The sequence below is a fragment of the Centropristis striata genome, chromosome 2 (assembly GCF_030273125.1).
Source record: "Centropristis striata isolate RG_2023a ecotype Rhode Island chromosome 2, C.striata_1.0, whole genome shotgun sequence".
NCBI lineage: Eukaryota > Metazoa > Chordata > Actinopteri > Perciformes > Serranidae > Centropristis > Centropristis striata.
The window spans coordinates 33,881,619-33,895,103 of NC_081518.1; the positions used below are offsets into that span (position 1 = coordinate 33,881,619).

The 13,485-nt window shown below is 38.1% G+C and overlaps 2 protein-coding genes across 2 annotated transcripts in view; both read right to left on the bottom strand.

Moving 5' to 3' along the window:
- Positions 1-122: 122 nt before the first annotated feature.
- LOC131981301 (pro-cathepsin H-like) lies at positions 123-6,974 on the bottom strand. The gene is made up of 12 exons (XM_059345537.1): positions 6,858-6,974; positions 6,205-6,236; positions 5,966-6,071; positions 5,746-5,816; positions 5,554-5,658; positions 5,162-5,248; positions 4,934-4,989; positions 4,746-4,827; positions 4,591-4,659; positions 2,950-3,056; positions 1,033-1,161; positions 123-933 (listed from the first exon to the last, which is right to left on the bottom strand). Exons 1-12 carry the CDS (start codon positions 6,928-6,930, stop codon positions 858-860), a joined length of 993 nt encoding a protein of 330 aa, XP_059201520.1. The 5' UTR covers positions 6,931-6,974; the 3' UTR covers positions 123-857.
- A 1,708-nt stretch (positions 6,975-8,682) lies between these two features.
- LOC131989522 (ras-specific guanine nucleotide-releasing factor 1-like) overlaps positions 8,683-13,485 on the bottom strand; it is a 31,145-nt gene continuing 26,342 nt past the window's right edge. The window contains exons 18-27 of the mRNA XM_059354767.1: positions 13,033-13,139; positions 12,796-12,908; positions 11,611-11,671; positions 11,384-11,490; positions 11,159-11,243; positions 10,555-10,752; positions 10,085-10,164; positions 9,862-9,979; positions 9,688-9,756; positions 8,683-9,318 (exon numbers count right to left, since the gene is read on the bottom strand). Coding sequence (XP_059210750.1) covers positions 9,226-9,318; positions 9,688-9,756; positions 9,862-9,979; positions 10,085-10,164; positions 10,555-10,752; positions 11,159-11,243; positions 11,384-11,490; positions 11,611-11,671; positions 12,796-12,908; positions 13,033-13,139 — 1,031 coding nt within the window. The 3' untranslated portion in view covers positions 8,683-9,225. The remainder of the gene's footprint in view (positions 9,319-9,687; positions 9,757-9,861; positions 9,980-10,084; positions 10,165-10,554; positions 10,753-11,158; positions 11,244-11,383; positions 11,491-11,610; positions 11,672-12,795; positions 12,909-13,032; positions 13,140-13,485) is intronic.

Here is a 13,485-nt window from a genome sequence, read left to right on the forward strand (position 1 = left end):
TAACAATTGTTGCCATCATTTTCCTGTGACGAGTTAAAATGGAAAACAAGCAAACCCACCGGTACACACAGAGAATGATGTCATCACTACTCAAGGAAGTATAAAAAAAGAAAACATAAGTGTAAGGGGAGAAATGTTTATTAACAGCATATGTAAAAAATGAATACAAATAACTGCTTGATCTTTCAGTTGACACCTTAATGTCCTTTTAGTGCTTGACCGTCTCTAATGTTTGTTCATGTAAGTGAGCGTGTTAGAGAAGATACTGTGGAGGTTCGAGAAACAGCCTGTTCTTGTCTTTGAAGACAAGATTCTTACACTCTTGATTTAGTCATTCTGGAGACATAAAGAGGCCACTCACTGAAAAATTAAGTCAATGAGCCATAGATGATCTGCCATAACAAGATCTCATTGGTCTTTGGCTCAGTGGAACACCATGCATGTTACAGTGTTGGTAAATTGGCTGTGTCTACTATTTTACTTTAAAAAAAGTTCTGCATGGTACAAGCGCCTGCACAAGTACACTTTATCCAATGAAATACACTTTTTGTATAGTCATGAATAAAATGGATTGTTTTTAAGAACCTGGCAACAACATTATGAAAAAAAAACAATAAATGAAGACTTCCCAACTGCAAACAAGGAAAAGCACTCATAGTTACAATATTAAAACAAATGTAATGTTGAGAGTGTGACACACAAAGATGAAAACTTTCACTGGTAATGCACATATTGTTAAGAAATTAAACTTCCACATAAACACTTAAAAGCCCCAACTACCCATCGGGTTCACGCCATGTATGTTGTCTTTGGGTTTTCCTGAGTTACATCACTCCCTCCCTCTGTTGTCATGTTTCCTAAACTAAAGGTAGCGGGTAGGAAGAGCATGCAGCCAGGCCGCACATGTTTTTTCCTCGCTCGATCAAAAAATATCTGGGGAAAAAAAAAAAAAAAAAAAAAATGTAAGAAGCTATCACACTGACAAAAAGACAGAGACTATAACACTGACACACAGACACAGACTATACTTACCCGTCAGTTCCCCAGGTGGGGCCCCAGGAGTTCTTCACAATCCAATATGGCGTGCCGTTCTCTTCAGCACCGTAACCCACAGCCAGGACTGCATGATTCACCATGTCTGCTGTGTTCTTACACTGGGTGCTAAACACACAACACTGATGCTTTTAGATCAATAAAGTACATGTCTTTTGAAAAGTGAGTGGGCTGCTTCAATAATACAGCCTGCAGAGGCAAAGACGTGTTTTGTAGCCGCTTGTGCAGATATTTTTATGCCTGTTCAAGACAGAGCCATGAAACAGAGAAACAGGCTAACTGAAGTTGCATAAAGTGTATTGCAAGCACTCGTAGCTCTACACATCATAACAGAGGAGTCATCAGACCATAACAGCAGTCAACGTATGGATAGCTCCTTATAAGGGACTGACAAGCTTGGTGCCACTCCCAGGTCGTCACATCCCTTGTGCAAAAGTTGTGCGAAAGCCCAACTCTGTTCTTTTACCCTAACCTTACTGATCTGTGTCCTATGAGTTGGGATGAGAATGTATTGGAGGGAATCTTCAAAGCCGACAGGCCGCAAGCTGTGATGAAAGGCTTGGTTGTTGGGCTGGGCAATATGGCCTAAAAATGTAATCTCAGAATTTTTTCACATCACACCTGATTTACAATTTTTAAAAGACGCTTAAAGGGCATTTTATGGTTTATTTTGATAGTGACAGAGAGGCAGCAAATAGTATGAATATTAACAATAAAATGATTGATTACAGCAAACAAACAAAGATGAATGACTAACGATTAATAAAGTGCAACCCCAACTTACTCATAGAGAAACAGATCCAGCTTCCCATTATTATGCAGAAAAGGGGTTGTGGAAGCAACTTTTCTGTCAGTTCTGGACTACGGGGGTCTGATCTACAGAGGTGCTGCTCCCTCAGCCCTAGGACCTCTAGACTCCATTAGTCATTCTGCTCTTAGATGTATAACCGGTGATGGTTACAACACTGAGTGGGCTGGTCTTCTCTGGCAAACAGGCGGAAAAAAACATTGGTATCCTTTTATCTTTAAGGCCATTACCGGAAAAGTACCTCCCTATTTAACAAAACTTCTTGATTGGAATTATGGACAGTACTTGACACGATCGAACAATTTTCTCGGTTTACTCTCACAGTTCTCCATGTGCAGTCTGAACTTGGAAAGTCTGCCTTTTGTTTTAATGTCCCCGGGATCTAGAATAATCTTCAACTTTCACTGAGGAGAAATATGCCCCCATAACGTTTTGTCAGTTATGTAGCTTGATTGCAGACCTGCCTGCAACCGTTTGCAACTGTTCTTAGCTCAGCATAAAGTGTGCAAACTTTACCCAAATTCCCTTTTGTTAAAATAATTTAGAGTATTAAGCTACAGGAGTTCAGGGAAGCAGTGGTGGTTCTGTATCGTAATTACCCAAGTTAAAGTGAACATTAATTTTAATTTTTAATCACTGACCTAAACCACAAATTGTAGTTAACTGGTAAAACAGATTTGTCGCCAAGCTCTACTTTGTAGTAAAGTACTTTTATTCACAAATGTTTATGCAAACAGGTAGGGAAAGTGGTACCATGGCACCAAATCCAACTAAAGTCTGAAATATGTGTTATTCTCTAATGAAGGGGCAAGCTGATTTCTGTCACATCCTACAGTACCAACAGCCATCAACTAAGATTTAGCAGTTTTCATTGGTAGCTTTGTTAGTTCTATAATCCTCTTTCATGATTAAATAACTTCAGTGCTCAGGGATTACCAGACAAAAATCCCATTATTGTATTATAAATATTTCCATAGTGGAAAAAAGGACAGAAACAACATGGTCACACAGTTTTTTGAATATATTAATGTTATTCCTGGATAATAATTACATCAGTGCACGTTGACTTATTGAGGGCTAATGCTCACCTGGTGTAAACACCTTCTTTGTAGTGCATAAAATCAGATGTGACCTCAAAGCCAAAGGACACAGGGTTGAGTCGGGCCACAGCATCGACCATGGCCTTCTCATCATACTGTAGTGGGACAAAAGCACAGATACTTTACTGTTATAATGGGCAGCAAATTTCATTTAAAGTCATTCAAGTGTGAGTAAAATGTCTGCAATCAGCTGTAACACACTGTAACTGGAAGTGTGCACAACAGTGGCACACAAATATTTAAAAAAAAAGTTTTCCTATGCCAAAATAGCTTTTCTCGGTTCCTCTAGTTACCAGCATGACATGCTTAACTGTACCTGGTTTGTGGTTTTGTGACCGAGAAGTAATTTACTTAAGGACTCATGCTATTTCTTGCACAATGTAACAAAAAAATAACCACCTCATGTTTTGATGACAGCTTTCACTTCTTTTATTTTCTCAGTCACATTCATGAGGTGTCACCTGGATGGTTTTCAGTAGGGCTGGGTGATATATCGATAAAAAAGATATATCGATATATTATAATAAGTATTATATTATATAAGTGAATATATGGAATTAGACCATATCGCATTTATATCGATATAGTTAAAATATATATGCTCTCTATATAAATGCTGCCCGTACTAGGGTTTGTCATATTTAGCTATTTTGTAATGTTCGTTATTCTTTTCTCATATAAATATATTTCGAAAAAAAGATTGGCCTATTTCATTTCATTGGCTTTTTTTATTTAAGATATTTTTTTATTTAAATGTGCACTTCATGGAGGTTTGATTTGAAAAAAAAGTACTCCTGTTGGTATACAGTATTTATGTTCACCTAAATAAAAGAAATCGATAAAAATACTTGTGGCATGTCATATTTGGCTTTGACTTTGACTGAACATTTGCTCTTTTTTCCTCCGCTTATCCGGGGCCGGGTCGTGGGGGCAGCAGGCTAGGCAGGGCATTCCAGACGTCCCTCTCCCCAGCCACAACGTCCAGCTCCTCCTGGGGGACCCCGAGGCGTTCCGAGACCAGGCGAGAGATATAATCCCTCCACCGTGTTCTGGGTCTTCCCCGGGGCCTCCTACCAGTTGGACGTGCCCGGAACACCTCTAACGGGAGGCGCCCGGGAGGCATCCTTACCAGATGCCCAAACCACTTCAGCTGACTCCTTTTGACCCAAAGGAGCAGCGGCTCTACTCTGAGCTCCCTCCAGATGTCTGAGCTCCTCACCCTATCTCTAAGGCTGAGCCCAGCCACCCTGCTCTCACTTTGCGATAAAAATATCGGGATATATATTGTATATCGATATTCAGCCAAAATATATCTGGATATGACTTTTGGTCCATATCGCCCAGCCCTAGTTTTCAGTTAATGAATTTGTGGAATGTCTTGCCCTTTTAATGTGTTTGAGACCATCAAAGCAAAAGGTGGCTGCTCTGAAGAATCTAAAAATATAGAACGTATTCTGGTTTGTTGAACACTTTTTTGTTTACTACATAATTCCAGATGTATTCCATCATAGTTTGTATGTTTAATACGAATCTACATTGTAGAAAATATAATAAAAATTAAAAAAAACCATTGAATGAGGAGTTATTTCTAAACTTTTGACTGGTACTGTATATACACTGTTCACTCACACTTGTTATGTTGACGACATCCAGGACAAAAGCAGCAGCAAGAGCCGGCTCAAAATGGCAAGTATCATCCTAAGAGAGGAAGTACAGAAACTCACAAATTAAGAATGGAAAAAAAGGAAAAATGAAAATGACTAATTTCTTCAGAAAAGTCATACATAGCCTTTGTAGGGGTAGTCCTCCTCTGTCATGAGACCATTGTTGTATTTGATGTACTCAAACGCCTGGCTGGGGAGGCCTCTGAAACAAACCAGGTAGAGTTTAAAGGGTTCAAGCCCAAGTATTCTTGTTATTACTGTAACTTAAAACATCCTATTTGTCATAGAAACAGAATCACGTTACTTACCCCATGCATCCAAAATTTTTGAAGTCTTTGGCACAGTCTATCAGCTGCTGCTCAGACTGATACAGAATGAAAACTGTGTTAAGCTTTTATACAGAGCAATAATACTGTAGTGCAGTTAAGGCTAGTACATGTAAAACAGAACACAATACAAGTTATCCTTGTAAGAAAGTACTACAAATGGAGTCTACTATATTCATACTGGATATGAGAACTGAATAAAAATCTCACCAGAGGAACGAGCTTCCCGGTAGCGATAGCATTTACCGACTCCAAACAGCCAGTAGTAGAGAAGGTCCAGCAGCTTCCACAGTGACCCTACAGACACAAACACAATATAAATCAAACAAATGGTAATTCACTTCTGCTGAAGGGGCACTCCACTCATTTTGGTAAATGAAGGTCAATTGCCTGTGAAGACTGAATGAATAAGGTCTTCTGTGTCTCTGGTAGGAGCTTTGTTAGGTTGTAGAAAACCCATTTTTTCTGCTGTCGGTGTAATTTTATCATGCTTACTTACTCTCAGATTAGTCAAGCCACAAATGTAACTACAGGTTTGGTTAATGTTCTCCCTCTAGATTGTGATGATATTTTATTTGCTCTTGAGCAAAGTATGAGGATACCTGATTCTTCACTGGAGTCACAACGTTGCCCTTCATCCTCCAGTCAACAAACTCGGGATAGGGTCCAGCCCTGCTGACATGACCCCCTGAAGTAGCTGAACAGTTCTACAAGAGATCACAATCAAAAGACTGCAGTAAATGTATAAAAGACTATGCTGCATAAAGTGTAATGTATCACAAAAAGTATCAAACCTGAGGCTCTGTTATCAGGAATAATTTCCTGAATTCTTCAAATGTCCTGTCTGAGAACTGATTCAGGCCCACTAGATTTGAAAATGACAGTGAAAATGATTGTGAGAACTTGGTGGCCTGTATAACCTTATAGAATAGTTTGACATTGCTCAATCTGTGATATGATATATATACAGTATATATATATATATATAAGACAGGAGACAGTGCACAACTGTACTTGTGAATGAGTGATTCCCAGCATTATGATGATCAATTTCCCTCTTATTCTCAGTGAATATGTGGAGCCGGTGGTAATACTCCTCGCTGTCATAGCCTTTGCTGTGCTGCGTGTCAAAAAGAGAAATGTAATAGCATACACACAGGAAATAACTGAGGTTTTAAAAGCTTGTGATTAGAGCATTCAAAATAAAACAATCGTAAGTGACTTAAAGTATAGATTTATTATTATGTACATACCTGTAAAATCCACTGTTTGAATTGATATTCCTCTGATAAGACAGAATGAAGCAATTTCAGTTAGAAGCAGCCTTCCAATCAACATTATCTATCAAATTCAGTCCTGAAGCCATTTATGATGAGGGAATGCAACTATTCACTCACAAATTATTTAAATTTACCTTACAGCTGCAGTTACTTGTTACTTAACAAATCAATGTTAACATACAAAACATTTGTTGTTCTTACAGTTATAATAGAATTGTCCTTAAAAACATGTTTTATCTCATTAATTCAGAAAAAGAAGGAAACATATTTTGTGTTATCTTCCGAATTCTTTTTCCCCAGTATGAGTACTTTAATCTTGACACTTTAAATACATGGTAAGTATTAAATAAAAGTGAGACATTTTAATACGGTAACGTATAATGGAGTGTTTTTAATTACAGTTTCTACTTTAATTGAAGTAAAGGAGCTGAATACTTGGTGGCAACAGAAAAGAAAGATCTTATCGCAGCTATTAATATTCCAGCGACTGGTGTGTTGGAGCTGCTTTGCCTTTAGATTTGTTTCAACAAGATAGCCTACCAGGCGAGTGCAAGCGACTGCGTGTAACATTTCACAGTGGAAAAAGCAAACGAATAAAAACTTCATGGGTGTTTAGGCCCACTTACCTTCGGGTAAAATTAACGCTGTTAAATGAACGAAACTAAAAAGGGTGGCGATGCACCAAACACCAAGCGCCATACTTCCCCCGCGGACTCCCAACAGGCTGTGAGAGATCACATGAGTCGGCTTCTTTTTAATGTAACACCCCTTCCTTTGTCCCCCCTTTGATCTTCCCCTCAGTAACACTACAACCATAAAACAAGTTTCTGGGTCAGTTAAAAGATCGCAGCCTTGAAGACACACCTTCCCCCTGAGAAAGAATAGATTTATTAACAAGAGGTAATCAGGAAAGAATACACTTTTATACAAAACTGGAAATACTACTCAAGCTGTTGAAATAGACTGAAATATAATTCTCATACCACTGGGTATTGCTCACTGCAAACATTTGATGTGCCTGTTAGAGAGAGTAAAGATTCATGTGCAAGGGTGGGGTTTAAATACAGTACACATACCATTCTAGATATACATTTGATTTGAACACGTGGAAGTGGTACATGCCTGCCACTTAAGCTTTAGGTGTTTTTCTATACAAAGCCTGTAAAAAATACCTATAAATATTCCAAGAATAAGCACAATATTACTACTGTATAGTTCCTGCTAACACATCGGAATAGACAGGATACAGAATGTGTTACACTTATAAGTTGTTTTCAACATTTGCTTTAAAGTATCATACACAGAAAAGTTATTACAGAGTTGAACAATCATAAGGATAACACATTTCGAGGGATATGTTTTTAACACATTGCACATTAGGAAATGCATCAGACTGCCTGTACACAATATTGTACACAGCAAATATTTCTGCTTCATTGGCAAATCGTAGAACAAAATAGTTTACATACTTTGTGGTATATAATCCATTTCATGATTAAGGCAAAACCATAATGCACTGGCCAAAGAGGATTAACCATAAAAACTATGCTCGCACTGTCTGAGTGTAGAAGCTGGGAATTTAACTTCCTGAAGTGGCTCAATATTGGTTACATCTGCTACATACACTGCCCGGTGCTTAAACTCTATATACATCATGTTGCCCACCAGGGGAATAAGGTGATAACAAGCAAAGCATAAAAACCTAACTCTTCAAACTGAAAATGTCAAATCAGCAGGTAATCAGTTTGACTCCCAACACATTGAAATCTCTAATCTTTGTCATTCAGTGGCTACACACAACATCAGAGCACATGATTCAACTTTAGCCACAACAGCAGTCCCACTTTTCAACCACTTGATTTCTCTGAGATGATTTTTCTTTCCTGTTTTTCATTTCAAAACATTAAAGTTTGAATCCTTCATTTTTTTATTTTCTGATACTATTTATTTACATTCAATAATTAGTAGTATTCAGTGTTCATGTTGGAGTCCTCCATTCCCATGTCGGGTTCTAATCAACCAGAACTGAAATCTTAAGTATTACACAACTGTGAATTAAGGATCATGCAGCTTAGCAGAAATTTGTGTTACTTTAAACTTTTAAGATCTACACTTGAGGACAAATAGGATGAAGAAATGGCTGCTGTACTAATCAGGCAGAATGTTTATATGGGGACTTGATTAAAGTGACTGCACTTCTGTACAGTTCTTCTTTGACTTTGACATCAGAGCAGAAAAGTGGGAGTTGATCATCATGTGTCAAGTGTGACCACCATCTCTCATGAATGAGAGCCTTTTTATACTCCACATTCCTGATGGGATATGACTCATCATCTTGTCTGTATACCTTATCACCTGTTTGTTTTGTGGTTGAAAATAACTTTGTCATAAAATGGTATTTAAGACGAGAAATAACATATAAATACTCTGGAACTATATAAATAAAACCTCTCTGGGCTTCTACTCAATCTCTAATGACGATTATACACAACGAGTCCATTGGGGGGCACATACTAGAGGGCACAGCCTACTGTGTCTAATACAAATAATAGAATATGTACATTATGATATAATGTTCCTGTACACTCCATTACACTGGCTGACCCGGTATGGCAGTTACACCGCCCTGAACTGTAAAGCATTACAGAGGGCGGTAAAACTGCTCAGCACATCACCAGGACAGAGCTGCCATCCATGGACGACCTCTACACCCAGCGGTGCAGGAAGAAGGCCAACAGGATTATAAGAAACCCCAAACACCCCAGCAACAAACTGGTTTTGTTTTATATAATATATTATTATATATTATTCCTATATTTAACTTCTGCAATATTTTATGTCTGAGATACCCATTTTTATACATAATTAATAAGTATTGTTGGAGGGAGCCTGAGATCTAAGATTTTCATTGCAGACGACTGCTTCTGTGTCATTGCTGTGGAATAAATATGTTGAAAGTTGATCGATATGAGGGTTGAGAGAGAGAGATCCTCTTCATGATGAAGTTTTGGGCTCGATTCTCAGAGACGCGTCATACAGGCTCTCCTCGTCCAGTGCTGAACTGCAGTCCAGCAAGTACTTTGCAACCTAATGCAATAACAAAAACAGAAAAAAGTTCAAGTAAGTGTCCTAACATGCCATACCTATCTGGAACAAATAGACATGTAAGCTATATACTGTGAATAAATTATGAATACTGACCAAACATATGGTTCATCAAAGGCAATCACTAACTTATAAACTTGCAGATTTTTTACAATTTAAACTTTCTGAATTGGCCAATACTGAGTAATGATAAGGCAAATACCTTTGACTCAACCTTTAACAGACTTCAACCATTATGAAAAACGTAAAATGTCCTTCCAATTCTAGACAGGTAATATCTCCAAACAAGAAAGCAAAGAGCTGAAAAAGTACAAAATACACAATAAAGCAATGTAGACAAAATAACCTCACCTTTGGTTGGTAATCAATCTTGTAAGCGGTTTGCTGAAATTGCCGTATTTCTCTGATAATGTGAGATATCTGGAGACAAATGAAATGAAAACAGCATAAAACAGAAACAATTTAAAGAGTAAGTTATTGTGTGTACTTAAGCACGCTGGTGTTTTTTTTTTTGTTTTTTTTTACCATTCTCATCTTAGAGAAGTTCACCAGGTTGTCCTCGGTGTAGTTGGGTGTTCCCTCCTCGATGAAGGCCAGGTCCGTCAGGTACATTCCCAGGTATGGAACACAGGGAGGGTCACAGCTGAGGACAAGAGGACGGTCAGATGCTTGAAGACAGAGAAGAATGTATAAAACGGCTTCACCACAATGCGTGAGCACAGGAGATTGAAAAGCTTTAGATACTTACTTCTTCAGAGCTTCTCTCAGGTTTTTGAATCGTCCCTCTGATGACACCAGCTTCTGCAACTTGTCAATCACGGTCTTTGTCTAGAAAATGGATCAAAGCAAAACTGTGATACCAGCAACCAAAATGATACGGAAATGTTCTCAGTCTTTATCAAATTATCAAAATATTAATAAATGTTACAATGTTAATAAAAAAAACGATGTTAATAAAAATCACCACTATCAGCCTCTTTAAGGTATGTTGTTATATCTGGTTTAAATATTTTGTCGTACAAATAACAACATGAAAGACACAAAAAAACATGATGGCAGAGGCCAAAATGCCAAACTTGAGCTTTAAAACCATGGTCTGCAAAACAATGGGTGATGTCGCAGTGACGAGTGATTACTAAAAAAAGAAAAAGCTAAAAGCTGAAAATCTTGCACCAAGTTGACGTCACTGCTGGAAGACATGTCAGGAATGTCTGATACCTGCTTGGAGACTTTGAGCCAGGTCTTCTTGAGGCGAAAGACAGAGCTGCGGTTGAGAGAGGATGTGATCTCTAGCATGGCGTTGTAGTTGTGTAGGCAACGACAGATGTCAGCCACTGCCACCCATTTCTCAATAACTGCCACTCGCATGTTGACATCGTCCCACTGCAGGATCTCTGTGGCAATTCTATTGCTGATCTGAGAATAAAAACAAAAAACATAGTGATAATATCTGTCTGTCTGTCTGTCTGTCTGTCTGTCTGTCTCTCTCTCTCTCTCAATTCAATTTAATTCAATTCAATTGGCTTTATTGGCATGACGTAACAATGTATATATTGCCAAAGCAAGCATCAGAAAAAAAGATAACAAGATAAGGAAAGCAATATTTACAATAAATTATTATAATTCTGTTATTCGTTTTAAAAGAAAGAAAAACTAATAACAATAAAAGAAAGCAATATTTACAATCATTGAACAATATTTACAATCAATATATAATTCATACAATCTAACTGTCAATCTCTCTCTCTCTACCTACCTACCTACCTATCTATGTATAATCCTCATTTATCTTTTAATTCAAAATACCACAGTAAGTACATACATCGTTGAAATGCTTGGTTGTTTTCATAATGTAGGGAGTTCTCTCGTTCTTGTCGTTCTTCATCCAGCCTTGACCAAAGAACTCCCTGTAGAAAAAAAAAAAAAAAAAAAAAATCAACAAAGAAAACACACGTTTCCTGTGTATTCTTCCCTCCCCCCTCCCACTCAGCCTTTATATATTTTTTTGTGTGTGCATGCACGTACACATGTATGCGCATGTACTCACTCATACGGGATGACCTTGAAGACCAGGTGGTCCAGCAGAGTGAGTTGCTCAGCTATCTCCAGGGCAGAGTGGTTCTCAAACGGCTCAGTCTTACAGTCGTCCATGGCCTGGCGCACAGACACAAACACGTACAGTGAACAACTAAAGCACAAATCATTTCTCCAGGACACACAGTGATTTCAAGAAGGTTTTTTGAACTGAAAAGGCTTTTGCAGTCCTTCTCTCACCATCTGTGTGATCTCTTCCAGTGTAACCTGGTTGTCTCCAGGATCCTCCTGAGTGAGAGTTCTACATGCAGAAACAGAGAAGTACCATTATTAGACAGTTATGTCCACAATTACCATGACCTGACTGGACATAAATTGATTTGACCTGCCTTAAAGTGTCCAACCTGACCCAGCACACTGGGTATTCAATTTTCTTTTTGTTCAGTTTTTGTTACAGGCACTATTGGCTTCAGGTTGCTGTTTAATAGCAATTGGCATGCCGACAGGGTGGTTAGACGGCACAGCATACTGGGACTGTCACTCCAGTTACTCAGAAGAAAATATGAAAAGCTTGTACTTTCTGTTGCTTCACTGCAAGTTTCCAGGTAGATTTTTGTGTCGGTCCAACAGGGTTTAGATTTAGGATAGGACCTGTAATGCACTGTATCTCAAGGTTTTTCTGCTTTTGAATACTTTGGCTCAGTTCTTCAATGAGAATATATTTTTTGAAAACAAAAAATGTAAATTTATTTTTCATTCAAGCTAATTGTGTGCAAAATAGTAGGTACAAACACCCCCAATTTGCACAATAACCACTTGCATATTGCTTGCTGATTAAAACTGATAATCAGCAATAGTCATTATAACTTCTACACATTCTTTCATCATTTGAGACATCACATGCAAAAGGACATTGGAAAATTGACCATGTGACAGTAATTAACTCCACTGAGAAGATGAGAACTTGTAATATTATGGTCTGTGAGGGTGTACAATTTGTTTGTTTTACCGGCATGGATGACATTTTGTGATGATTTTCTGTTCAATTTACAGTATTTGACTTAACATAAATCATTTAAGGTGAATTTTCTCTTTTCTCAAACAGATGTTTGTATATACGAAAAACTTCCAGGGACTGCCATGGTGAAAACACAACTAAACATCTGTCCAGTGCAGCTAACACAATGACAAAACAACTTTTATATTTTGGTGGAAGTTAAGTGACGCAATAGAGATTGCACTTACAGTTTAGAGTATGTTAAGAAAGTTTTCAAAAATGAGCCAAATGCTTGAGAAAAATTGTATTAGCACGACTGATGGTATCAAAAATACACTTGCAGAAACTTTTTTTCTACAGGAAGATGACAAACAGATGTGTCATATATGACTGTATGTGCGATTACGCAATGACAACAGCAAACCAACCTGATAATGTTGGCAGCCGCCTTTCTTTCCTGTGTCAGGAGCTCTGGGTCATGCATCACCTCCTCCAGGAAGCCAATTACCCGCATCTTCAGCTCTGTGTTCAGTTCAAAGTCCTGAGGACCAACACAGGAACAACAACAGAGTCATTACACAAGTGTTGCTTTTCTTCTGCAGGTGCAGAATGACGGATTAAAACAAAGAAAAACTGAAAGGATTAAAAAGAAAGGTGAACTGTACCTGTGAGTGTTTGGAGACCCAGTGACGCAGCACATTCAGGACTCTGTTGGTGGCAGCTCTCCTGATAACAAACTCTTTGTCCCCATTTCTCTGGTCTGTAGGGAAACCTGGAAGGTTTAACAAAATCAAAGCCCAAAAATTAAAGTTAACAATACTGAAACAAATGATGGCTGATAATGAACAAAGGACCTCACATTTCTGATTTGTTTTCAGGCCCCCTGGTGGTCATGAGGCATAACACACTTTATGCTTTTGCTCATCTACTGTATGTCATGTCTATGACTAAATAATCCAACCAGAAATGATCTATGTTACAAAGTTATACGTCTGTTGAGATGTCTGATATGACACATGTTTTTGTGGTGAGCATACTAGAATTGAGATGCTGTAGATAACTTTTAATTCCATAATAGTTCTCAGCAGGCCTCTCTATTGGTCAGCAGAAGTGGAATG

Coding starts and splice junctions, on each gene's coding strand:
- LOC131981301 (XM_059345537.1), bottom strand. CDS start 6,930: ATGGCGCTTGGTGTTTGGTGCATCGCCACCCTTTTTAGTTTCGTTCAT. Junction 5,817..5,965: donor TGGGAATCACTCATTCACAA/GTACAGTTGTGC, acceptor TTTCAAATCTAG/TGGGCCTGAATCAGTTCTCA. Junction 3,057..4,590: donor ATGTCGTCAACATAACAAGT/GTGAGTGAACAG, acceptor GTCCCACTACAG/TATGATGAGAAGGCCATGGT.